Raw genomic sequence first — 26671 nt, 5'->3', positions numbered from 1 at the left:
CAATGAAAAATATCTGTTTTGCTTATCTGCCATCTCTTTATTACCCATTATCAATTCTCCAAACTCACTCTCTTTCAAAATAAAGTTAATATAATTAATCATTTTATTTTAACATCTATACTAACACTTACTATCAATTTTTATATTTGTAGCTAACTTTCTCTTATACGCAAATTATTTCCCACTTTATTTATGTTTTAACCAAACTTTGCATTTTATATATTTTGTTCTTTCCTCTAACATGCCACCAAATTGTGCCGCTAGGTCCCATGGCTGTTAAGTTTTGTTACAATCTACATTCAAACTCTCGGGTGGGAATGCCTCCTGATGCTGTTTAGTGAGGAAGAGTGTGTCCTGCTGTTCTCAGATAGCCTGAAGGAGAATCTGCAATGAGGCATTGCTAAACTGTGGGCTGATCTTTGTCTGCTCTGAGCTATGTGTTATTGGATAGTATCTTCTCAATGACCGTCACAGAACAGGCCAAATATTGAAGTAGTATGATCGCTCTGCATTGTGTAGCCACACGGCTACTCAAAGATCCATATAGAACAGTGCAAATTAGAGGAAACATAGAGCTGCAGCTCAGTGTCGTGAGTTCAATTGCAGAAAATAAGATGAAGCCTGGACGTTTGGTTGAGGATTGTTCTTAAATTCTGCAACATCAAAGCTGCTGCCTTTTTGTCACTGCTGGCACGCCAATGCTGCATACAAATGTCACCCAAGCCTCCAACCCTATCAGCTGACAGTGGGTTCAAAGACTTCCTACCCAAGCCTTCTGCATTAGTGGCCAAAACCCACGCTTGTGCCAGGTTTATTAGTTCAGCAGGTCAGGCAGCATCTGAGGAGCAGGAAAATCAATGTTTCGGGCAAAAGCCCTTCATTGGGTTTCCTCACTTTCGCCAGGTTTATTAGTTGACTATTCTTGCTGCTGCCGGCAATGCCATCACTTCCCGGTCTGCTGTCAGCACCCACATCAGAACAAATAAATTCTGCCTATAATGTCACTTGCATTTGCATCATTCATCAAAGATTCATCAATAAAATCTTTCATAGTGTCAATGATTTATTAAGGTACTATATTATTTCAAGTAAATAATTGTGCTCACTTATGATAAACAATAAAATTTTGAAAAAATGCGGGCTAAATGTTTTCAGCATGCTGCGCAAGTCATTACATTAATTGGCTTGGATCCTTTTGACAATGAAAAGGTTGATAAAAGTTGAACTTGGAAGTTAAACTTACGTCCTAATCACTACCATGAAGCTGTATCCGATTGTACCGACTCCCACCAGGAAGTAACCCAAAGGTAGCCTGAATTTCAGCCATCCAATTGTCCGCTGATTATTATAGTAACCATAGAAAAGGACAGAATATTGTGCATAGCCCTGGAAAAAGTATAGAGTTTTCTTTTTCAGTTAACCTTCACAAAAACAACGTCAGCAAATAAGCTATTCTAACATCTATCTTCATCTTGCTATGAACTAGAATTCACAAAACTAATGATCTTTCCTTCTCGCATACATGTTTTCTTCATGGACATTTTTCTAACAAAATTTAACTTACCCCAAAATCCCACAATGTCGCAAAATTCATGGCTGAGTCTTGCTCACTCATTGGAACTGTTTTTCTTGGCATGCTGCCATATGGCTTTCCCATCAGAGCCTAAAGTCAACAGATTAAAATATTAAAGTATTATTTAGAGAGATGTCAATTACATTCAATCACACAATTATTTACCCATCTTAGCAACTGATAATTAATGTCATGGAAATGCCTGTATTTAAGGATAAAAATTAAAACTTCTTTGGTATACAATGATGCTTAATCAAGTTAGTAAACAACACAGATGAGTTAAGAGGTTTGCCTTTTACACCAACAGTTCCCTCAGGTAATCTAGTTCACCATTGCTTACAAAGCAAGTGAAGTAAAAAAAACTCTGAGGTCACTGGATGTTTTGTGAGACTCCAGTGTCAAGACAACCCAAGTCATGTCATAGTCCACTCTAGACAACCAGAACAAAGAAGAAGGTTGAAGATCTCTAAGCTAAGTTGCAATGAAAAAGGTAGAGATATTGCGCATCTTAAAAAATATTAAGATAGACAGGTCCCCGGGTCCTGATGAGATCTATCCCAGAATATTGAGGGAGGCAAGAGAACAAATTGCTGAAGCATTGTCAGACAGCTTTGAATCTTCTTTGGCCATAGGTGAGATCCAAGAGGACTGGACAATACCCAATGATGTATCGTTGTTTAAAAAAGCTAGCAGAGATGATCCAGGAATTTACAAACCTGTGAGCCTCACATCAGCGGTAAGGAAATTATTGGAAAAGATTCTCAAGGACTAGATCCATACACATTTAGAAGCAAATGGACTGATTAGGATAAACAGCTTGGTTTTGTTCGGAAGAAGGTCATGCCTCACTAACTTGGTCATTTTTTTGAGGTAGTGACAAAGATGATTGTTGAGGGAATAGCAGTTGATGTTGTGTATATGGATTTCAGCAAAGCCATTGACAAGGTCCCTCATGGCAGACTGGTACAAAAGGTGAAGTTACATGGTATCTGGGTGAGCTAGCAAGATGGATACAGAACTGGCTTCCTCATAGGAGACAGAGGGTAATGGTGGAAGGATTTTTTTGGAATGATGAGTGGTGTTCCACAGGGATCAGTGCTTGGACCTCTGCTGTTCGTGATCTACATAAATGATTTGGATGAAATCATAGCTGGTCTAATTAGTAAGTTTGTGGATGATACAAAGGCTGGTGGAGTTGCTGATAGCAAGGAGGATTGTCAGAGGATACAGCATGATATGGATCTGTTAGAGGGATGGGCAGCAAAATAACAGATGAAGTTTAATCCGGACAAATGTTAGGTGATGCATTTTGGTAGGTCAAGTACAGGTAGAAATTATACAGTGAATGATAGACCCCTTGAGAATATTAATATGCAGATAGATCTAGGTGGTGCATGCCCACGGATCACTGAAGATGACAGCACAGGTAGATAAGGTAGTAAAAAAAGTCCATGACATTCTTGCCTTCATTGGAAGGAGCATTAAGAATAAGGATAGACAAGTTATGCTGCAGCTTTATGGAATTTTAGTTTGGAATATTGTATACAATTCTGGTCACTGCACTACCAGGAAGATGTGGATGCTCTGGAGGGGTACAGGAAAGGTTTACCAGGATGTTGCTTGGTATGGGGGATTTTAGCTATGAAGAAAGGTTGGATAGACTGGGTTTGTCTTCAAGGTGGTAAAAACAATGACTGCAGATGCTGGAAACCAGGTTCTGGATCAGTGGTGCTGGAAGAGCACAGCAATTCAGGCAGCATCCGACAAGCAGCAAAATCGACGTTTCGGGCAAAAGCCCTGGGTTTGTTTTCACTAGAATGCAGGAGGTTGAGGGGTGACTTGATAGAAGTTTATAAGATTGTCAATGGCATAGATAGAGTGGAAAGTATGAGGTTTTTCTTTCCCAAGGTGGAGGTGTCAATTACTTTGGTACTTTTCAAGATGTGAGGGGGGATGTTTAAAAGAGATGCGCAATGCATGTTTTTTAAACAAAGGGTGATGAGTGTCAGGATTGCACTGCCAGAGGAGGTGGTGGACACAGACACAATAGCAGCATTTAAGAAGCAAATACATGACTCAGAATGGAATAGAAGGATACGGATCCTGGAAGGGCAAAATGTGTTGACGCAGGATTGGAGACAAAAGCTACTTAACTGTCAATTCACTTAGCCTGCTGTCAATAACTGTCATACTCAGGGATGGAATCAAGGATTTGGAATATTGCGGTGCTGTATTGAGCTGTATGGTTCCTTGTTTTTTGTTTGTGTGACCTTGGAAGATGTGACCAAAAGAGGAAAAACTCAAAATAATTCATCAAGACTAGTAGCATTTAATAACACCTCTAATGGTTTTCTCATTCTTGCAATATGGATACCTGGTAAAATCAGAATGAGCTGTCCCTGCCTAATTGTTGCTGTAAGTGTAGGCAAAAGTGAGGACTGCAGATGCTGGAAATCAGAGTCTAGATTAGAGTCTAGATCAGGAATGAAGGGCTTTTGCCTGAAACGTTGATTTTCCTGCTCTTCGGATGCTGCCTGACCTGCTCTGCTTTTCCAGCACCACTCTAATCTAGTTGTTGTAAATGTGGCAATGAGCTACGTCTTGCATACAACTGAGTAGCTTGCTAGGACATTCAGAGAGCAGTTAAGCATCATCAAATGCTGGTCTGAAGACACATATAGGTCCACCCAGGTAAAGACAACAGTTTTTCTTCCCAAAAGGATGTTCAAGAACTCAGTGGGTTTTTACATGGTTAAGCTTCATGCTCATCGCCATTTAATTCATTCAAATTCCACAGTTAATTTAAATACTTGAATTCCGATTTCCGGGCTGGCATTTCAACTCTGTCTTTGAATTAATAGTCCAGCATGACAGTTAAGCTATATAGTCACAATGCTACCATAACCCTGAATGTTAAAGCTGCAGAAGTGAACACATATGCCCCGATTTTAACCTGAGTGCAAAGGAAAGCAGTTCAATGAGGTGAAGGGTGAGGACTTTGGCAAGAGCAAATTGGCACAAGCTGCCACCAGAGATTGACAGAAATGGTTCCTGATTGTAATGCAAGTGGATCTTTGAGATCCCAAGTAAACTTTTTTTATACTATAACAGTATATTGTCATTAATATTGTTGTTGGAGCTTCATAAATGCAAGAACTGCAATATACAAAATGGACCACAGTCTTTTCCACACGGTTAGGAATGGACAACATGTATGACCTTGCCAAGGTAATCCTAATTTTGGAAGCACATGATAAAAACAACTTTGATTCCACAGAAGTTTGTAATTCATGAAGAAGTGGAAAACCTGACTGAGAAAACAAAATTTAATTATCTTTTGAAAACTTATTCTGTTTACTTCATAAAGCATAGTTTAAATTCAAGGTATTTTAATGATGAAATTAGCAGCTGTGTTTTTTTGTTAAAGTTTACCTCAGGGATCATTACCAAACCAAAGGTCAATCCGAACAGAACCATATTGATTCCATACATCCATCTCAAGAAGATGAAATATGAAGCAACTGATGAACCAAAGTGACCTGGTAAAAACAAGCAAAAAATGTTATTACCCATTGCAAGTAGTTAGTTATTTCAGGAGTTTAAAAAGTTACTGAAATGGGAAAAAAATGGTACAAGTGTTTGTCTTAATCCTCAATTGCAAAGGCCCTCTACTCCACTCATATGAAACAGGTTGTGTTAACCCTATTGTTATATCTAAAGGACTATTTGGGCAGTGTTGCCTTAGTGACACATACGACCTTAATATATAACATGATAATCAAGTTAAAGCCACTTTATCTAAATGTGCAAAACAACTACAACAAAGATGGATGAACTAATGGCACAGTTAAAAGTAACTGGCTAATCACCATTAGCGAAGCATGATTACAGGGTGACCAATGTTGAAAAATAAGTATTCCAGGATGCATAATATTTTGGAAAGACAAACAGGATGGCAAAAGAGGAGGGTAGCTTTGATCATAAGGGATAATGTAAGGACATTAATGTGGAATGAACTTAGTTAAGAGGACCATGAAGTAGAATCAGTATGGTGGAGATTAGTAATAACAAAAGTCAGAAAATGTTAGTGGGAGTAGTTTAACATGACTACTAGTTGTTGTACCATTAGACAGACATTTAACAATAAATTATTGGAGTGTGTAACAAAGAAGCATTACATAATTTAACAATCTGTCCTCCAGCAGATTACTGAGATTGCTGAGGTAATGCCTTCATCATGCAACATTAATGCTCCTGTCACTAAAACTCAACCCGTGTCCATTCTGATGCTGTCAGTTCTGGTATTTTTGATATAATTTTGTCTTCTTGAGTTCTCTGCCTGAAGGCAGCTTTGACTCACAGCATTGCAATCTCCGCCATAGATAGGGCCAGAAAGCAAGTCCTAAATCCAACTGAGCTAGAAGAGGAAATGAATATCATGCTGTTAGCACCATTCTGTTCCACATCATCCATCTAGCCAAGACTTCTGGCACTCCAAGGAGTCCAAATTAGTATGGCAATGTGCATTTTTAAATACATGTTGTAGTCTGGAGATATGAATAGCAATGATAGAGGATAACATTTTCTTTCCATCTCATGGCTGACCAGGAAGAAAATATTTATTGTAAAGATGTTCAGCAATTTTAGAAATACCAGTTGCCATGCCAGATCAGCTTTATTCCTGACAATCAAATAAATTCATTTTGTAAGAGACTTGTTAGTACAGTTTGTTTCACTTACTTTCAATCTCTTTTATTTTCATTTCCCATGGAATACAAGCAGTTCTGAAGTTCTCAAAGTCACGCTGAAATTTCATCCATTTCTGAAAGTTAAAATGCAAGATATGTAGGTTTTTTGTCAATGAAAATTAGCATTTTCATTTACATCTCAATTAATTTTCTCTTAAATATACTCTTCTTTTAATTATTTATCCACTAAACGTGATAGTAGAAATACAGCCTGTTTATAGATTAGTGCTATTTTTGAAATGGGTCTGGAAGACAAAAGAGAGATAAACAGAGTTAATATTTCAGTTAGACCTTTCATTAGAATAAACTTTCTGTCTTTATTTCAGATTTTCATTATCCACAGTATTTAATTTTTGTAATTGTGTCATTCTTAGAATGAGTTATTATTATTTAATTTTTCACGGCCATTGTCTGTAGCTTTTATTTATTGATTTACAGGAGATGGACTTCACAAACCATTTATTGCCCATTCCTGATTAAGAAGCTGGTGATGAACCACTTTCTTGAGTTACTACACTTTGTGTGCTATTAGTTATGGAGTTAAAGCATTTTGACTCATCTTGATGATGAGGGAATAGAGACATATTTCTAGATCACATGATATCCCCACTTGGTGAGGAAATTGGAGATTCTGATGCTTCTGCTACCTTTGTCTTTCTAGCTGACAGAGGTCACGGGTTTGAAAGGGCTGCCAGAGAAGCTTTAGTATGTTAGTTGCTGCAGTGTATCTTGCAGTAATACAAACTGCAATCATCATGCATCAGTGGTGGAAGGAGTGAATATTTAAGCTGTTGGCTGATTTGCCAATCAATTGGACTGCCTCATACTGGATGAGCAAGTGAAAGTTATTTCAGTCATTGCAGACTTGTGTCTTCTAGCTGTCAGAAAGGATTTGGTGAGTCAGAAGATTTGTCCCTTACTGCAGAATATACAATCTCTGACGTGCCCTCATAGCCACAGTATTTAGTTCAGTTAGTCCAATTTAAGGATGAATCTAGGTTTTTGATAGCAGTAGATTTAAGAATAAAAATTCTATTGAGAGATGTTTAGTGTCTCTTCTGGAGATAGTCATTTCTGTTACCTGTATGATAAAAATGCTTTTTGCAACATATCCATCCATACCTAAAAGTAGTATAGGCTGTGTGCAGGAACAGATAACTTAATTATTTAAGAAAGTGTAAATTAAACATCAGCAAATATCCCCACTTTCAGCTTTATTTTGGAATGAGTGTCATTGATGAAAAGCTGATGATTTCTTGAAGCAATGTTGCAAACCAGACTGTTCCAACTTTGACATGTTATTTGATCCTGAGCTGAATTTCCAACATGGTAGTTTTTACATTACCAAGTCTTCTTTCTTTCATCTATAATATCTCCCCTTTCTGTTGTGGTTCTGTTCGCCGAGCTGGAAATTTTTGTTGCAAACATTTCATCCCCTGTCTAGGTGACATCTTCAGTGCTTGGGAGCCTCCTGTGAAGCGCCTCTGTGGTGTTTCCTCTGGCATTTATAGTGGTCTGTCCCTGCCGCTTCCGGTTGTCAGTTTCAGCTGTCTGCTGTAGTGGCCGGTATATTGGGTCCAGGTCGATGTGTTTGTTGATGGAGTTTGTGAATGAGTGCCAATATACCGGCCACTACAGCGGACAGCTGAAACTGACAACCGGAAGCGGCAGGGACAGGCCACTATAAATGCCGGAGGAAACACCACAGAGGCGCTTCACAGGAGGCTCCCAAGCACTGAGGATGTCACCTAGACAGGGGACGAAACGTTTGCAACAAAAATTTTCAGCTCGGCGAACAGAACCACAACAACGAGCACCCGAACTACAAATCTTCACCCAAACTTTGATCTCCCCTTTCTCCATATCTGCCTCAGCTCATCCATTACTGAAATACTCATCCATGCCTTTTCTAGTTTCAGGCTCATTTTATTCAAATTCTCTTTGGTTGATTTCCCATTTTGCACCTTCTGTAAACATAAGTAACTGCAAACCTCTGTTCAAATCTTATTTTATACCTGTGGTCACTGACATACATTGGCCTTCGGATACTTTTCAGCATTGCCTTCATTTTAAAACAATCATCCATGTTATTTCATCTCTTCATGGCCTCACCACTTCCTATCTCTGCAAAATTCTTCACTCCTACAGAGTTCTCAGATTCTTATATTCTTCAACTCTGATCTCCTGTATAATCCAGATTTCAATCACTCTACCATGGTTAGTCATGTCTTCAACTGACTAGGCTGAAAGCTGTAAAAATCCTTTACAAGACCTTTCTTATCTCTGTATCTTTTTTATTTTAAGATTTTTTAAAAAATAACAACCTGACCAAGTTTTGGACCATCTGCCCTAATAGCTTGTTATGTGGATTATTATTAAGTTAAGTTCAATTTGAGAAGCCTTCAAGAGATCACACTTGTGACATTTTACTATATACTAATTGTACTGCAGAAATGAACACTTTTTTTTGCATTTTTCTGCATCTCTCTGCAAATAGCATTGAATCTTGACTTGGTGCTTCTCAACCATCTCAGATGATCTAAAGGTTGTATTGTATAAGCAAATCAAAGATTTATTTACCTCCTACTTATAGAAATAAACATTGTGTTGGACTGAAGTCAAGATTTAAACATAAATATCTGAATTTACAACTTTAACTCAAAATTTCAACTCCAAACTTATGTTTAAAATCTGGTGTATGTTCCAGTCCTGTACATGGGAACTGGAATGTGTCATTTGATCCTTCAAGACTATTTTCCGTTTGACTGGATCATGACGAGATGAACTTTATTTACCTTCTTTTGCACCAACTCCCAGAATATCTTTAACTAATAACAATGGATTAATCAGATCTTTTTGTAAGAAATTCCCACAAATGTGGGCCTGTTTATTAACTAATCCAAGATTAAAGAGCTCAGTAGACTCTGAATAGCACTGGTGACAAATGTAGGAATTACTGAGGTGAGTTGCATAGGACCTAATGCTGAATGATCGATTGAAACATCCACATTTTCAGTTGGTACATAAAATGTTTCACTTTGTATGAATAATGGGAATTTGGACTTGGGACTCTTGCTTTATTTTTAAATCCTTAATGGTATGTGGCATCAGTGGTTAGGTTGGCTTTCAATGCCCATCCTTAATTGTCCTTAAAATTATGCCAGTGAGCTGCCTTCTTCAACAGCTGCAGTTCTTGAGATTGTGGTAGATCCATTGATGCAGAATTTTGAGCTCCGCCAGTCAGAAAGTTATTTTTGCAGCATTAACTGAAGTTGTGCATCGGGACTGTGCAGAATCCCTAACACAGCTGACTTAGTGGGAATTACCCAAGAAATTAAATTTTCCAATGACCAGTTCATCTGTATCTGGAGCCTCTGAAAAAATCCATTAAAGTTGGAAAAGTTGGAGGCTTCAACGTTACTTAAGCTAATATTACCCAGGAAAAGAACATAGTTAACTTTTGGATGAATATTAAACTGACTTTTGGCTCACCACTGACACAAATCCACACCTCCTTTGATCCCATGCACCCCACAGGCACCAGACAATCACCTCCCAAACAGATTCCAAACTAGCCCCAGCCAGACCCATTTTCACACAACCTTCTGACTCCTGGCCTGACGCTTCTAGATCCGAACATACAGATGAAACATCTCCTGATGCCATTTTCCCCCACTGGCAGGCTGACCTCCTCCCCAGACCTGACATTTATCCCTCCAGCGAACTGATGACATCATAAGTGTTGAATTGTAAATGTTTCACTGTCCTCATGTGAGTACATGCGACAATAAAGTTAATTCAATTCCATGGATTTGCAATTTTGAGTTGCTAATCTGTTTAAAATCTCTCCCCTTTGGCATGGTTGTCATGCTGTGTAACACAATGGAGAGTATCCTCAATGTGAAGATGTGACTTAGTCTCTATAATGACGGTGTAAATCCTACACTATCATAAACAGATGCATCTGTGACAGGCAAATTTGTGAGAATGAGGTCAAGTATGTATTTCCTTCTAGTTGGTTACCTCATGAACTGCCACAGACCCACTCTGGCCTATCTGTTTTAGGACTTGGTCAGCTCATTAAGTAATGCTGTGTCATATTTCTATTGCAGTTTGACTTAAAGGGCATGACAGAAAATGAAGCTGTTTTTAGAAACATCTTTTCAAGCCAAATGACGTAATGCCCTGCACCTGAGGCTTCTAATACCTAAAAGAACAAGTGTACCAGGAGCATGGAAACACCATCACCTCCAAGTTCCCCTTTAAGTTACATAGCATTCTGACTTGGACATGTTTTGTCACTAGATTAACAGCCTGATCTCCCTAACTAATAGTATTAGAAAAACACTTTAACTACATGACTTGCAGGTATTCAAGAAGAAAGCTCACTATCACATTCTCATTGAAAATTAGGAATAGTTTTAAATGGTTTGACAAGGATACCCATATCCTGAGAATAATTTTTGAAAAAAAAATTGAAGACAAGGAAGCATGCAAAGAGGAAGTGCTTGAATTATTAAAGCAAACTAGGGATAATTTGACTATGCACAATTTCAAACGTATTCAAATATTTTCACATCAACGATGAAACATATTCATGACAAGAATCTGCACTTCATGTTTTTTAACATGGCAAGTCTGTTGTGCTACAGTTACTACACAGTTTGACATATTCCTGTTTATACCATGTGACATAGACATAGATTCATAGAGCCATACAGTCATATAGCATAGAAACAGACCCTTAAGTTCAACATGTCCATGTCAACCAAGTTTCCCAAGCTAAGCTAGTCCCACTTGCCTATGTTTGGCCCATAGCTCTCTAAACCTTTCCTATTCATGTACCTGTCCAAATGTCTTTTAAATGTTGTTACTGTACCTGCATCTACCACTTCCTTTGTCATTCATCATTCCACATAAGAACCACCCTCTCTATGGAAAAGTTGCCCCTTCTGTCCCTTTTACTCCTCTCACTTTAAAACTATGCCTTCTAGTTTTGAACTCCCCCACTCTAAGGAAGAGATCTTTACTATTCATCTTATCTATGACCCTCATGTTTTTATAAACCTCTATAATCTCAATTTCCTAGTCTCCAGTGAAAAACTCCTCTCCTTGTAACTCAAATATTCCAGTCCCAGCAACATCCCGGTAATTCTTTTCTGAACTATCTCCATTTTAATAATATCCTTCCTTTAATTGGGCAACCAGAACTCTCCACAATACTCCAAAAGTGGCCTCACCAATGTCCTGTACAACCTGAACATAGTGTCCCAACTCCTATATTCAATGGTCTGAGTAATGTAGGCAAGCATGCTAAATGCCCTCTTAACCACCCTGTCTACCTGTGACACAACTTTCAAAGAACAATGTACCTGAACCCTTCAGTTTGTCTGTTCTACAACACTACATTTAACTGCATAAGTCTGTCCTTAATTGTTTCACCCAAAAAACTCATATTAATCCAAATTAAACACCATCTACCACTCTTTAGCCCATTGGCCCAATTGATCAAGATCCCTTTATAATTTCAGAGATCCTTCTTCACTGTCCACTATACCCTAAGTTTGGAATCATCAGCAAATCTGCTAACCGTGCCTTCTAAACTCTCATCCAAATTATTTATGTAAATGACAAACAGCAGTGGAACTTGCAACCATCCATACGGAACACCACTGGTCCAGGCCTCCAGTCCAAAAAACACACCTCCATCTTTTTCTCCTAACACCAAGCCAATTCTCAGGATTTACAGATTTATTATCAACCAGGTTAGCCATGTCATGACATACCATCTATGACCATCAAATCCAGAGGTAGGACTTGAACATGAATATCTGTCCCATTGGTTGAGCTGCTGAACATCACTATAATATTCTATATATGTCAATTAAGATTAAAAAACTGAATTAGCGTCCATCAGCAATAATACAGTGACCTTATGTAGAAATATTGCAAGAATTTTTTCCATATAAACTAAGAGCCAGACAACATGATAATCAATCAAAAGATACAGATGTATTTTCGCCCAAGACTTTGTTACTTACTTTGGTCATCATCACTTTATAGGCATAAAACTTTTTGCCTTTTCCTTTCCCAAGTGCCCCTTCAAATTTCTCCACAAATTCCTGAGCTTCTCTGAAAATTGAGTAGAAATAACACAATGAAATGAAAACTACAACATATATATGTAGCAACTAATTGCATTAGAGCCAACATGTAAACTTAGAACTTGAGTAGAATTTGTTTGTCACTGACAAGTAATGATATCATTGTCAAAGTTGTTTTCAGATGAAACAAAGTATTGCCTCATATTCTGCTTAAGATATAGCATGAAACTAAAAATAGGTAAATCCTATATGCTCAGCCAATTCATACTGGAAATGATGACCTTCACAAGCTAGTAACAATTAATGGCAATTACAACTTTGCTAGAAGACAAACAAAGTAAGACCAAAAATACATTTCTGCTGGAAGATATCTTCCTGTATTACTCAAAATGTCAATAGAAATCGCTTTTCCAGTGCAGAAATCAAGCATCTCTGATATTGATGAAATAGATTTGTAGCTAGTCAGCTATGCCAAAATCTTAGCAGAGTTACTTGCTGACAGAAAATTAGGTCATTCCCAAATTGATATGTGTATGCAAATAACTGAATAAAGACAGTAAAGCTGTTCCAGAGCGGTTGCAGCAGATGCTGGCTATACTCGGATTTCTTTTCATGGAGGGCGCAGACCCAGAAAGAACTTCCTCACCCACTATTTCAGACTTGTGTCTTAAATTTTTAAGGCTTGGCCTTTGTCACGGCTGAAAATTATTTGTTGTGATTATCTTTCAGGCTTTTATTGCCAGCATTATCTGGAACGACTCAAGATTTCCACTGAAACACTGCTCAGGTTTTGCCTTGAGAAACAGAGGCATCCAGTTTCTTTGCGGCTAGGATCCTGCAGGGTTCATGTTCTGTGTAAATAAACAATTTCAACCCAGGGAAAATAAATCCACATCAAGGTGATATCTGGATAGTGAGCAGAAGGCCTACCTCACCTCAAAACCACCACAAAATAGAGAATTCAGCTCCAAAAGTTGTCAGGCTATTTCATGCTGGAGGATATCACAGTTTGGTTCAATTCTCACACATGCAAACTTTGCAGCTCAATGCATTTAGCCACCTTAACGTACTTGTTTACATAGATTAGGTTTATCGAATATGGAAGTAAGAAATTCCACTTACATCTTTATGGAAAAAAATGTTTAGTAGTAAAGAAAGTTTGTTGGCCACTAGAGCATATTTACAAGAAAAATCAATTTACAACACTAGTTGGGTTGTAAAGACTACTTTGGAGGAATTATGATAGAGATGGGGAATAAATGCTCACCTGGCCAATGGTACCCACATATCTTTAATGATTAAAAACATCACTCTGAAGTACAGGCCAGGAAGAGAAATAGCTCTAGCAGATGTTTTCACTGCAGAAGAAACATGATTGAAAGATCTAAGAATGAGGTTCCATCACCTGATTAAATTAAAGCTGTGACCAGCAAAGACAAGAACTGAACAATGGTCTCTCAGTGAGTGGCTCTGGGATTGTCAAAGAAATAGCTAACATAGAAAGCAACATGGCATTATTTGTATGCCAGAGATAATATATTGCCAGAAGATGGTGTTTTTGTTTCTTTATACTTTTGTGGAACATGGACTAGCTAACAAGGTCAATATTTATTGCTCATCCCAAACAGTACTTGAACTGAATGGTTTGCCAAACCATTTCAGAGAGCGATTAAGAGTCAACTACATTAGCATAGGTCAGGCATTACATGCAGGCCAGTCAGGCAAGATCTTCTTCGCTGGAGGGTATTAGTGAACCAGATGGGTCTTTACAGCAATCAATGCTAGTTTTGTGATCACCATTACTGTATATAGCTTTTAATTCCAGGTTTATTAATTGAACTTAAATTCCACCCGCTTCTAAGGTGGTTTTTGAACCCATGTGCAAGGAACATTAACTTGTCTCTCTGAAGTAATAAGCGAGTGATGTTTCCACTACAATACCCTCTCCTCCTGCTGGGTGGTTCCAAAGCAATCAGCCTCAAAGAAGGACCTCTCCAGAAAAACCAAGAAGGCCACATGTAAGCTAAAAGCCAAACCATTTAAGAGGGTAAGCTAAAAGCCAAACCATTTAAGTACTGGATAGGCTTCAATGAAATCAATGGAAAAATAATGTCTGCATACCTCAAATACAGAAATATACATCAGAACAAGGAGATGGTAGCTACTGAAGTACCATCCAGATCATGGTATCTTCTGCCAGCTAATTTATTCATTCACAATCAAGAATGGTACCTCAAATGTGCAGGCTACTATTCAATGTTCCCTTTCATGTCAAAAGTGAAAAATGTGAGAAGCAAAACACGCATTCTGTTTATTAGTGAAACGATTCCTGAAATTGTAATATATGACAATGGAAGCAGTTCACCTCCAGAGGATTTATGGAACTTAGATTACATTACAGTGTGGAAACAGGCCCTTCGGCCCAACAAGTCCACACCGACCCGCCGAAGCGCAACCCACCCATACCCCTACATTTACCCCTTACCTAACACTACGGGCAATTTAGCATGGCCAATTCACCTGACCTGCACATCTTTGGACTGTGGGAGGAAACCGGAGCACCCGGAGGAAACCCACGCAGACACGGGGAGAACGTGCAAACTCCACACAGTCAGTCGCCTGAGGCGGGAATTGAACCCGGGTCTCTGGCGCTGTGAGGCAGCAGTGCTAACCACTGTGCCACCGTGCCGCCCAAAACTTGCTTATCAGTATGTGTTTACTATCACCACCACATTACACAAGAGGACACAGGGTTACATATAGTGAAGAGAACCCTCATGAAATACCAAGGCAAAGGAAAATCTAATCCTTGCCTTTTTCTGACTTCTATCGCCACATTTGAAGGGTGATATAAAGTCACATGCAGAGCTATTAAAAGAAAAAATGGTATAAGACAACTCTGCAAAACAAATAATTCCTCCAAGTGACCAGGATGAACTAAGAGAACAGTTCACAGATGTACAGATTGATGGATTCAAAATTTGAAAAAAAAACCAAATCACTGTCACAGTGTTTGAAGGACAAACTTTACCTGTACAGGATCTAATCATGAAAACCTGAAACCCAGAAAAATTTGTTGATGATAAGTAGATCATTGAGACTGAAACTGGTGAGTGAATGAAAAGGAGCAATGCCCACACATGACCTACAGCTGAGCTGGAATTGCCGAAAAGATAATCAATAACCAGCAAGCCAACATCACCAGCATCAACAAGTGGTGAAATACCGATATCACCAGCAAGTGGCACAACAGTGACATCAAGCACGTCTCCTACAACATGAGGATGAACACAAATAGTTGCCAATCCCAATTTATCCCTGAAAGCAATGAACACTAAATCCACAAGATGGAAGCACAACATCCTCTCACCTAAGTAATACGTAAGTAATAATTTCCCAAAAGAAACATTCTATAACAGACTCTAAATGTGTTCTGTTTAGTTATTAAAGTTGATTGTTAATCTTCTTTATGTAACATAAGATTTGGACTTAGGTATAGCGGAAAGAACATGAAACAAGGACTCTGTATTCCACTGGCATCGGGTCATTTCAACCATGAAGTGAAATTAAGGTTGAATAAGCAAGTATGTAGATGGATTTACACTGCAATGAGAAACCTTGTGTCTATCTGTGTTTTCTTCCAAAGAGGCGTCTTTCCCCTAAAGATATCCTTTTTTCCGGAGAGGTGCTCTTTCAGCCCTCTCTCACCATCACTTTCTGCTGCTCAAGCCTCCCAGCTCAGCGCTCTCTTTCACAATTGCTATCCACTGCTGAATGTTGTCTTACATAAAGTTATATAAAATATATTTTTAGAAGCTTATGATTGGAACAATATAAAAGATCAATTTTTTAAAAAAACAAAGAAAGTTATGACATTGTTAATTTTTTTGTAAAGAGTTAAGAATTAGCTATTATGTAAATGTACAACCAGCCTGCCACATTTACTACTATACTTCAGGTGGCCACTGAGAATCAATGCATTGGTCTACCAGCCACATGGAGAGCTCTAAGAAATACAATCAATGAAGCTCTAGCATTTTGAGTATAGAGTGCAATTATGTCAAACTCAAGGGAACCAGAAAACACAACACTAATAACTGATTTGAGGGAAAGTGGTGACATAGTGATAATGTCAGTGGACTACTATTCCAGTAGATCCCAGGCCAATGCTTTGGGAACACAGTTTCAAATCCCATCATATTAGCTGGTAGAATTTAAAGTCAATTATAAATCTGGAACTAAAAGTTAATTTAATGGAGCGCATGAAACTACTGCCCATTATCATAATAACACAATAAGTTCTTTGATGTCATTTAGCAAGGGAAATTTATCATCTTTACCTGGTCCAGTCTATGTGTTACTCCAGGCCCACAGCAATGTGGTTGACAATAATTACCCTCTGAAATGGCATAGCAAACCACTCAGTTGGATCAATGTGCTATGAAGCCTAAAGAAAAGAAATAAAACTGGACAGATCTCCTAGCATTAAGCTAAGCTCCGGAAATTACAACAGCAGGCCCAATTTTGCCAACCATGAAAAATCTTCCTTACTAATACCTGGAGCTTGTGTCAAAATTGGGAGAGCTGTCTCACAGACTGGTCAAGCAGTAGCCTGTCATTCTCATGGAATCACACCTGAAAGCCAATCATACCTCACAGAAACCAGCAATGCCATTCGGATATGTGCACTTTCAGTGTCAGGACTGACCCACCAGAGATGGCACTACAGTATACAGTTGGCACAGAGATCTCCAATGAGGCTTGAACATTGACTTTGGACCTGACAAAGTCTCACAGCATTAGGTAAAACATGCGTAAGAAAACTTCCTGCTGATTACCACCTACTACAGCTTGTCCCTCCACTCCAGGCACTGCTCCATGTTAAGCATCAATTGAAAGAAGCACCAAGGGGATTTCAATGTCAATTTCCAAGTGTGACTCAGTAGTAACACAACATACTGAACTGACTGAGGCTGACATTGCTGCCTGTTTGAGGCAGGTCATTTGTAAACCAACAAGACAGAAAAAACTACATGATCTTGTCCTCACAAATCTAGCTATTGCAGATGCATCTGTCCACGACAGTATTGGTAAGAGTGGCAATTGAACAGCCCTTGTGGTGTCAAAGCCCCATCATCATGTTTTGGGGTGGCACTGTCATGTTGCTAAATGTGTTAGATTTCAAACAGATTGAACAAGTCAAAATTTGGCCTCCATGAAGTGCTATAGGTCATCACTAGCAGCAAAATTGTATTCAACCACAATCTGTACATCCTGACAATTATTATCATCAAGATGAGGAATCAACCTAGGTACAACAAAGAGATAGACATGGCCGGAGCAGCAACAGATAAATCTAAACGTGATGGGAACCACAAAGTAACTGGGACGTGACCAACATTCCTGCAATCATACTTTGTTCCAGAATTGGTATTATCCTTAGTCAAGCTGTTTCAACACAGTTATAACTCTGTCATCTATCTGTCAACACAAAGAAAATGTGCAATGTTCAGCAATATTTATAATTTCAAGGATAGATAATATCCAAGTTTGGGCTGATGAGTGGCACGTAATGTTTGTATCAAACATGTGGCAAGTAATGTTCATCTCAAACTATCTCCCTTTGGCATTCACTGGATTATTATTGTTGAATTCCCCATAACCTGTGGGTTATCATTGACCAAAAACATGACTGGACCAGTTAATAACAAAACTGTAGCTACAAGAGCAGGTCAGAGATTAGAAATTCTGCAGAGAATATCACCTCCTGATATATTTATAATCGGGTCCATCATCTACAAGGCACAAATCAGAGGTGTGGTGGAATACTGTCCTCTTGGCTGGATGAATGTACCTCCAATATCCCACAAGGATGACCTGTAGATACTATTACTTTATTTAATTATAACCGCTTTAGGAGGCACCTTAAAATGCAAATATCCTTATAGACCCTTTCTGCAGACTCACTGCCTACCAATGTCAATGGAACCACTTCTCTTCCAAGGCTGTTGGCCCTCTGATTGGACCTTCAAAGCCACACTCTGCATCCTTACTTCGATACAAACTCAAATGCAATTTCTTAATCCACCACCTCCAGGCAGTATCTCCCAGGGAGGCAACTCAACTGAATTCAGAAAAAGATGCCACCTTACACTTACGAGCAGAAAATTACACTCACCGTAAACACTTTTGGTATTCACCCCTGTCCTCAAATCCCTGGAATCCAGTTTGGGCTAAAACCAATTCCATTATTTTTATAGTGTTAGTTATCTGTTTCAAAAGTTTCATGACTTTAGGTTTGACCAGAAATTGTTACAACATATAAAACAGATGCACCCACTTCAGTAATTGTAATTTCTGTTTCATAGGTGAGGGTTTGTTTCGCAAAGTTGCAATTAATTTCTTTTTTTCTTCAACTTGATCCTTCAACTTGGCCATATCTTCTTCCGTAATAACTTCTTCTTCTTCCCTAGATTCTTCTTCTGAGCTAGAAATCAAAAGAAAACTATTTATCAGCACACTGTGGATTTCTGTTATTAAAAATACTATAACCAAAATGACTTAGGTAAAATCTAACAAACATGCACAGGATTTAGCTGTTCAGATATTCAGAAATATCAAAGTCTATCTTAAGTTCCTTCTCCACACCACCGCATCTCAATGTGAATCTCTGATAAATAAAATGGGTCACTTTCCCAACATCTTCCCGCCCACGCCTGACTTGTTTTCTGTGATGAAGGTGTTCATGACATATTATCATGTTAAAAACTAGGGTTCTAAAGTGAACAAAAGTATATATATATTTAAGTTAGCTTTTCATTTTCATCCCATATGTGTTAAGGGGATGCACAGTTTTCGTTTCATTTTTGAATTCTCTGAGTAGTCTTGGGTTATCTGCAAAGTTATCAATATGCAAAAAAATTAGACTTTAAAAAAAAGCCTTGAGGTGAATAATTCAGTGCTGCTAAGAACAAGGAGCAGAAGAGAGGAAAAAATAGTACATTGCCTAATGACAAGGTGACCTGTGGCACAGGGAGATGGAATGATTGAAAAATTATTTTAGAAATATAGAACCATTCTGAAGATCAGTGAATTTCTTACAAAGACAGACAGATCGCTTAGAGTGGAAAGGCCTATTACATCAATTGTTCAACTGAACAGTCTCCAGAACCAACAGGGCAGAAGAAAGTAAACCTTAAGTGGCTTAGAAGCTAGCTGGAGGAAAGCTCAAAAAACAGAAGGTTTGAATGTGTCAGAAAAGGAAACCTCATCCTCCAAAGTTGTTGAATGCCTGAATTTAAGGAACATATATTAAGGAATAAATGAGCTAGGAAGTGTAGTTTTTTTTAAGGATTTCATCAAGAGAAACTAACTAAAAAGAAGTATCAAGTAAATGTCGATGTTTACTTGAAAGAAAAACAGTATGGATGTGTCAACTGATTAGCCATCCCAAACATGGAAATAATGTGATCCTTCCCCGAGGTTTAATTGTCTGTAAGTTGTTGCTCAGGGGAGCAGAATGGAAGCTGGTATCTGATATTTGTAATCAGACTGTTTCAAATGGTTCTTATAGAGGTAAAATAGTTTTTTTTTCTTTTATGCACAATTAACTTTGATGTTCTTTTGTTAACACTATACTAACAGTCTCTCGTGAATGTGATCAGTGACTGACCACCACAGCAAACAAATTGCAAAAATGTTAAAAACCATGATCTACCAAGCCAGATATCCCTTAGGACTCTGACTTGTTCCAATATTACCATAAGTGGGGATCATAACACTCCCACATTATGACTGGTAGGGATTGGCTACTTTTTGGTCTTATTCTACACCTGGCTTTATATCACATGAGGCAGTGGAAGGCGAGGGCAAGGAGAGTAGCCCAGCAGCTTTCACTATGCAGGCAACTATCAGGCAAGACAGGCAGGGATGCATTCCTTCGAGACTCCTCCAAGAGCACCCCACTAAGATTTGATACCATCCATCTTCCTCACAGGGATTTGACATTTGAGTCTATCCAAAATACTGGAGTCACCTGGGAGCCTGGCCACATGACTCTTCTTCTGCCTTTACTTCTTTTAACTACTTGTAGTCCCAGCTGTGGCCACTGCACAAACCTGGCACTACAGAGCTCCTGGAGGCCAAGATGGGACAGAAGTCCCATTCTGACTTAATTCAGACTGTTCCAGCATGGTATTGCAGTGGAACCAAAAAAGGAAATGCTGGAAAATCTCAGCAGTTCTGGCAACATCTGTAAGGAGAGAAAACAGCTGACTTTTTGAGTCTAACTGACCCTTTGTCAAAGGGATTGCAGTGGGGCAGCTAGCCACAGAGTCGATGGGCTCACAATTGACTTCTTTATTGACAGAAACAACACAGGAAGGGAAAAGGTTGAGATTCTGAAGGGAGATTACAGAGAGTTAGACAGGAATTTAAAAAGGATGTCCTCGAGAGTTAGTAATATCTGGACTACTTCTGATGCTAGTGAGGGCAGGAAGAGGAGAATAGAGCAGATGAATGCATGACTGAGGAACTCGTATATAGAAGAAGGATTCACATTTTTGGATCATTGGAATCTCTTTTGTGGTTGAAGTGACCTGTACAAGAAGGACAGTTTGCACCTATATTAGAAGGGGACTAATATAATAGCAGGGAGATTTGCGAGAGCTGCTCGGGAGGATTTAAACTAGTAAGGTGGGGGGAGGGACCCAGGGAGATAGTGAGGAAAGAGATCAATCCGAGACTGGTACAATTGAGAATAGAAGCAAGTCAAACAGTCAGGGCAGGCAAGGACAAGAGAGCTCTGATAAATTAAACTACATTTTATTCATTGCAAGGGGGCTAACAGGGAAGGCAGATGAACTCAGGGCATGGTTAGGAACATGGGACTGGGATATCATAGCAATTACAGAAACATGGGTCAGGGATAGGCAGCACTGGCAGCTTAATGTTCTATTATATAAATGCTACAAGAAGGCTAAAAAGGGAGACAAGAGAGGAGGGGGAGTGGTGTTTTTGATAAGGGATAGCATTACAGCTGTACTATGAAAGGATATTCCCGGAAATACACACAGGGAAGTTATTTGGGTGGAAATGAGATATAAGAAAGTGATGATCACCTTATTGGGATTGTATTATAGACCCCCCAATTGTCAGAGGGAAATTGAGAAACAAACTTGTAAGCAGATTTCGCTGTCTGTAAGAATAATAGGGTGGTTTTGGTAGGAGATTTTAACATTCCAAACATAGACTGGGACTGCCATAGTGTTAAGGGTTTAGATGGAGAGAAATTTGTTAAGTGTGTACAAGAAAACGTTTTGATTCAGTATGTGGATGTACCTATTAGAGAAGGTGCAAAACCTAACCTACTCTTGGGAAATTAGGCAGGGCAGGTGACCGAGGTGTCAGTGGGGGAGCACTGTGGGGCCAGTGACCATAATTCTATTAGTTTTAAAATAGTGATGGAAAAGGATAGACCAGATCTAAAAGTTGAAGTTCTAAATTGGAGAAAAGCCAATTTTGACGGTATGAGGCAAGAACTTTCAAAAGCTGACTGGGGGCAGATGTTCGCAGGTAAAGGGACAGCTGGAAAATGGGAAACCTTCAGAAATGAAATAACGAGAATCCAGAGAAACTATATTCCTGTTGGGGTGAAAGGAAAGGCTGGTAGGCATAGGAATGCAGGATAACTAAAGAAATTGAGCGTTTGATTAAGAAAAAGAAGGAAGCATATGTCAGATAGAGACAGGATAGATCGAGTGAATCCTTAGAAGAGTATAAAGGCAGTAGGAGTATACTTACGAGGGAAATCAGGAGGGCAAAAAGGGGACATGAGATAGCTTTAGCAAATAGAATTAAGGAGAATCCAAAGGGTCTTTACAAACACATTAAGGACAAAAGTGTAACTAGGGAGAGTATAGGGCCCCTCAAAGATCAGCAAGGCAGCCTTTGTATGGAGCTGCAGGAGATGGGGAAGATAATAAACAAGTATTTTGCATCTAGGAAAAGGACATGGAAGATATAAAATGTAGAGAAATAGATGGTGACATATTGAAAAATGTCCATATTTCAGAGGAGGATGTCTTGAAATGCATTAAGGTGGATAAATCCCCAGGACCTAATCAGGTGTACCCTAGAAATCTGTGGGAAGCTAGGGAAATGATTGCTGGGCCCCTTGCTGAGATATTTGTCTCATCGATAGTCACAGGTAGGGTGCCAGAAGACAGGAGGTTGGCTAACGTGGTGCCACTGTTTAAGAAAGGTGGTAAGGACAAGCCAGGGAACTATAAACCAGTGAGCCTGACATCAGTGGTGGGCAAGTTGTTGGAGGGAATCCTGAGGGACAGGATGTACATGTGTTTGGAAAGGCAAGGACCGATTAGGGATAGTCAACATGGCTTTGTGCGTTGGAAATCATGTCGAGCAGACTTGATTGCGTTTTTTGAAGAAGTAACAAAGAAGATTGATGAGGGCAGGGGTGTAGATGTGATCTAAATGGACTTCAGTAAGGCATTCAACAAGGTTCCCCATGGGAGACTGGTTAGCAGGGTTAGATCTCACTGAATACAGGGAGAACTAGCCATTTGGATACAGAACTGGCTCAAAGGTAGAAGACAGAGGGTGGTGGTGGAGGGTTGTTTTTCAGACTGGACGCCAGTGACCAGTGGAGTGCCTCAAGGATCGGTGCTGGGTCCTCTACTTTTCGTCATTTACATAAATAATTTGGATGTGAGCATAAGAGGTATAGTTAGTACGTTTGCAGATGACACCAAAATTGGAGGTGTGGTGGACAGAGAAGAGGGTTACCTCAGATAACAACAGGATCTTGATCAGATGGGCCAATGGGCTGAGAAGTGGCTGGAATATTGCATGCAATTCTGGTCTCCTTCCTATTGGAAAGCTGTTGTGAAACTTGAAAGGGTTCAGAAAAGACTTACAAGTATTCGGCCAGGTTTGGAGGATTTGAACTGTAGAGAGAAGCTGAACAGGTTGGGGCTGTTTTCCCTGGAGCATCGGAGGCTGAAGGGTGACCTAATAGAGGTTTACAAAATTAGGATGGACATGGATAGGATAAATAGACAAGGTTTTTTTCCTGGGGTGGTTAAGCCCAGAACTAGAGGGCATATGTTTAGGGTGAGAGGGGAAAGATATAAAAGAGATCTAAGGGGCAACTTTTTCATGCAGAAGGTGGTACATATATGCAATGAGCTGCCAGAGGAAGTGGTGGAGGCTGGTACAATTGCAACATTTAAAAGGCATTTGTATGGGTATATGAATAGGAAGGGTTTGGACGGATATGGGCTGGATGCTGGCAGGTGGGACTGGATTGGGTTGGGATATCTGGTTGCATGGACGGGTTGGATTGAAGCGTCTGTTTCCGTGCTGTACATCTCTATGACTCTATGACTCTATTTGGGGGTAGGGAATATGTCTCCTTGTAAAATACAGCCCATAAACCTACTGAAGTCTAATTAATCTATAAATAGGCTCTCTTACTACCACAAGCTTATATACAGCCCTTCATCCTTTGTGAGCAGCTCCAAATAATGCACCACTATTTGAACATTTTCATTTGATGATTGTATCACGTGAATAACACATATGCTGCCCAGGGTTCAGAGATGGAAGTATCTGCACTTTACATTCTCAACTCAAATCGAAAACCAAACCTCAGTTTCCTCTGCTAACCAACTGCAACTTTTGGCAACTTGCCAGGAAAAGAGTATCAAACATGCAAAGACAAGCCTAAATAACAACAGATACCACTAAATAGTCTTGAATTGGCAAATTAGAACTCATCATAATGTACACTGAACTTTGGAAATTCCTGTACTGTTTGATCTGGCAGGAATGCTAAGGAAATGGTGGTGTAGTGGCACCATCACAGAGGTTTGGCCTAATGCCCTCGGGGCACTAGTTCAAATCTCAACACAGACCATTGTGAAACTTAAAATCAATAGGTAAATATGAGCTTGAAGCTGATGATAACTACAAAGCTATCAACGAATGATGCAAAAACCCAGGAAGTTAATGAATGCCCTTTTGGGAAAAAAATCCAATCCTTATGCAATCTGACCTACATGTGACTCCAGAATCACAATAATTTTGTTGACTCTTAACTGTCAACTGAAATAACCATCAAGCCAACTCAGTTCAAAGGAAATTAGGGATGGGCAACAAATTTGTATATTGTTAGCCACATCCACATTCCACGAAAAAAAATGAAAATGCCTGAATTCCACTCTGTTTTACCCAGAGCAGAGTGCTTCCATTCATACATCATTGGCAAATCCAAAGAAGTATCAAATATTCAAAGGTTTAAAAAAGCTACGTAACTCAATTCATTAAGCCTACTATCAATAACTGTCATACTCAGGGATGGAATCAAGGATTTTGGATGTTGCGGTGCTTGAGTAGAGAAAACAACAAACTGTAAGATTTTCTTTGTGTCTACATATTACAGCCTTTTAAATGAGAGAATGAATGGGGAAGAACTTGTGAGTTAGAACTAACACAGATTCCTTCAAATCAACTAGTCTATTTTGAACCAGAATTCTATAATAATTGGAAGTAATTTAAAGAATTTTCATTTTTGAACTGGATAAATGGAAATTAATGTGAAGTCATCCTATGATCCTAATTTGAAATGTCAAAACCAAGAGAAAGCTGAGGACATCGCCAATAAAATGGTAAAAAGGATGAACTTCTAGATTGCATTTTCCTAGCAGCAATTCAATACTTATCATAAAGTGGGCCGTTATATCTAGGTTTTTTATACCTAACTTTTTGACATAGAATACCAAACTAACTCTTGAAGCAATATCTTCACCTAAATTCTTCTCAGATTTAAACTAGATTATTACTTTATTTGCTAAAAATATTAAAACTGAATAGCACATCTGAGAGCCTGAACAACAGAACAATACCAAACTGCTCACAAAAACAAAAAAGCAACCAAGAGTATCACTGTTCAATAAACTGAGACCTGCAAAGTTTGTGTAACAAGCCTATCATGCCAATAGATTTATTTCTACCTAGCCAATGTTTATATTTGCACTATTTTTACTTTTTACAATTTATCTATCATTGACCTGGAGCAGAGTTTGCAGAGGAAAAAGACGGCGTCATTTTCTGGGTCTGTAGATTGTGAAGGAGCAAAAATCTGCTTTGGTAGAGGGATGTGTGCTTCTTGTCAGATGTAGGAGTTTAAAGAGAGTTTAAGGGTTACTGCAGATTATATCTGCCACTAATGCTGTTGGCTGCGAATCTTATCAGATCCAATTGATTGGTTGGAGAGACAGTTAGGAATGAGGAATTTGCAACAGCAACAGTATGTGATGGATGGCAGTTATAGGAAGTGAGGAAAGTCTCAGATATAGTCACATAGAAGGGTTAACTCCAGGAAAGGTAAGAGAGGTAAGCAGCTAGTGCAGGAGTCTTTTGTGGATATACCCATTTCAAACAGGTATGCAGAGGGTGCAGAATGTTCTCACTGGGGAGAGGGGCCAGCAGGAGGTCATTGTCCACATTGGAACCAATGACATAGGAAGGGAAAATGTTGAGATTCTGAAGGGAGATTACACTGAGTTAGGTGAAAATTTATAAAGGAGGTCCTCGAGAGTAGTATTATCTGGATTACTCTGAGTGCTACAAGCTAGTGAGGATAGGAATAGGAGGATAGAGCAGGTGAAGAGCTGAGGAGCTGGTATATGGGAGAAGGATTCACATTTTTGGATCATTGGAATCTCTTTTGGGGTAGAAGTGACCTGTACAAGAAGGACGGATTGCACCTAAATTAGAAGGGGACTAATATACTGGCAGGGAAATTTGCGAGAGCTGCTCGGGAGGATTTAAACTAGTAAGGTGGGGGGGGAGGGACCCAGGGAGATAGTGAGGAAAGAGATCAATCCGAGACTGGTACAACTGAGAACAGAAGCGAGTCAAACAGTCAGGGCAGGCAAGGACAAGAGAGCTCTGCTAAATTAAACTACATTTTTTTCAATGCAAGGGGGCTAACAGGGAAGACAGATGAACTCAGGGCATGGTTAGGAACATGGGACTGGGATCTCATAGCAATTACAGAAACATGGGTCAGGGATGGGCAGGACTGGCAGCTTAATTTTCCAGGATAGAAATTCTATAGGAAGGATAGAAAGGGAGGCAAGAGAGGAGGGGGAGTGGCATTTTTGATAAAGGATAGCATTACAGCTGTGTTGAGGGAGGATATCCTGGAAATACATCCAGGG

The 26671-nt window shown here is 39.2% G+C and overlaps 1 protein-coding gene across 1 annotated transcript in view; it reads right to left on the bottom strand.

Moving 5' to 3' along the window:
- tmc1 (transmembrane channel-like 1) overlaps nt 1-26671 on the bottom strand; it is an 88001-nt gene that overhangs the window by 25420 nt on the left and 35910 nt on the right. Inside the window, exons 4-9 of the mRNA XM_043704985.1 lie at nt 18766-18912; nt 12363-12453; nt 6314-6395; nt 5006-5112; nt 1565-1663; nt 1244-1386 (exon numbers count right to left, since the gene is read on the bottom strand). Coding sequence (XP_043560920.1) covers nt 1244-1386; nt 1565-1663; nt 5006-5112; nt 6314-6395; nt 12363-12453; nt 18766-18912 — 669 coding nt within the window. The remainder of the gene's footprint in view (nt 1-1243; nt 1387-1564; nt 1664-5005; nt 5113-6313; nt 6396-12362; nt 12454-18765; nt 18913-26671) is intronic.

The sequence above is a fragment of the Chiloscyllium plagiosum genome, chromosome 2 (genome assembly GCF_004010195.1).
Source record: "Chiloscyllium plagiosum isolate BGI_BamShark_2017 chromosome 2, ASM401019v2, whole genome shotgun sequence".
In the NCBI taxonomy this organism is placed as follows: Eukaryota; Metazoa; Chordata; class Chondrichthyes; order Orectolobiformes; family Hemiscylliidae; genus Chiloscyllium; species Chiloscyllium plagiosum.
Note: the sequence above shows the minus strand (reverse complement) of the source record. Positions and strands in the feature narration are given on the sequence as shown.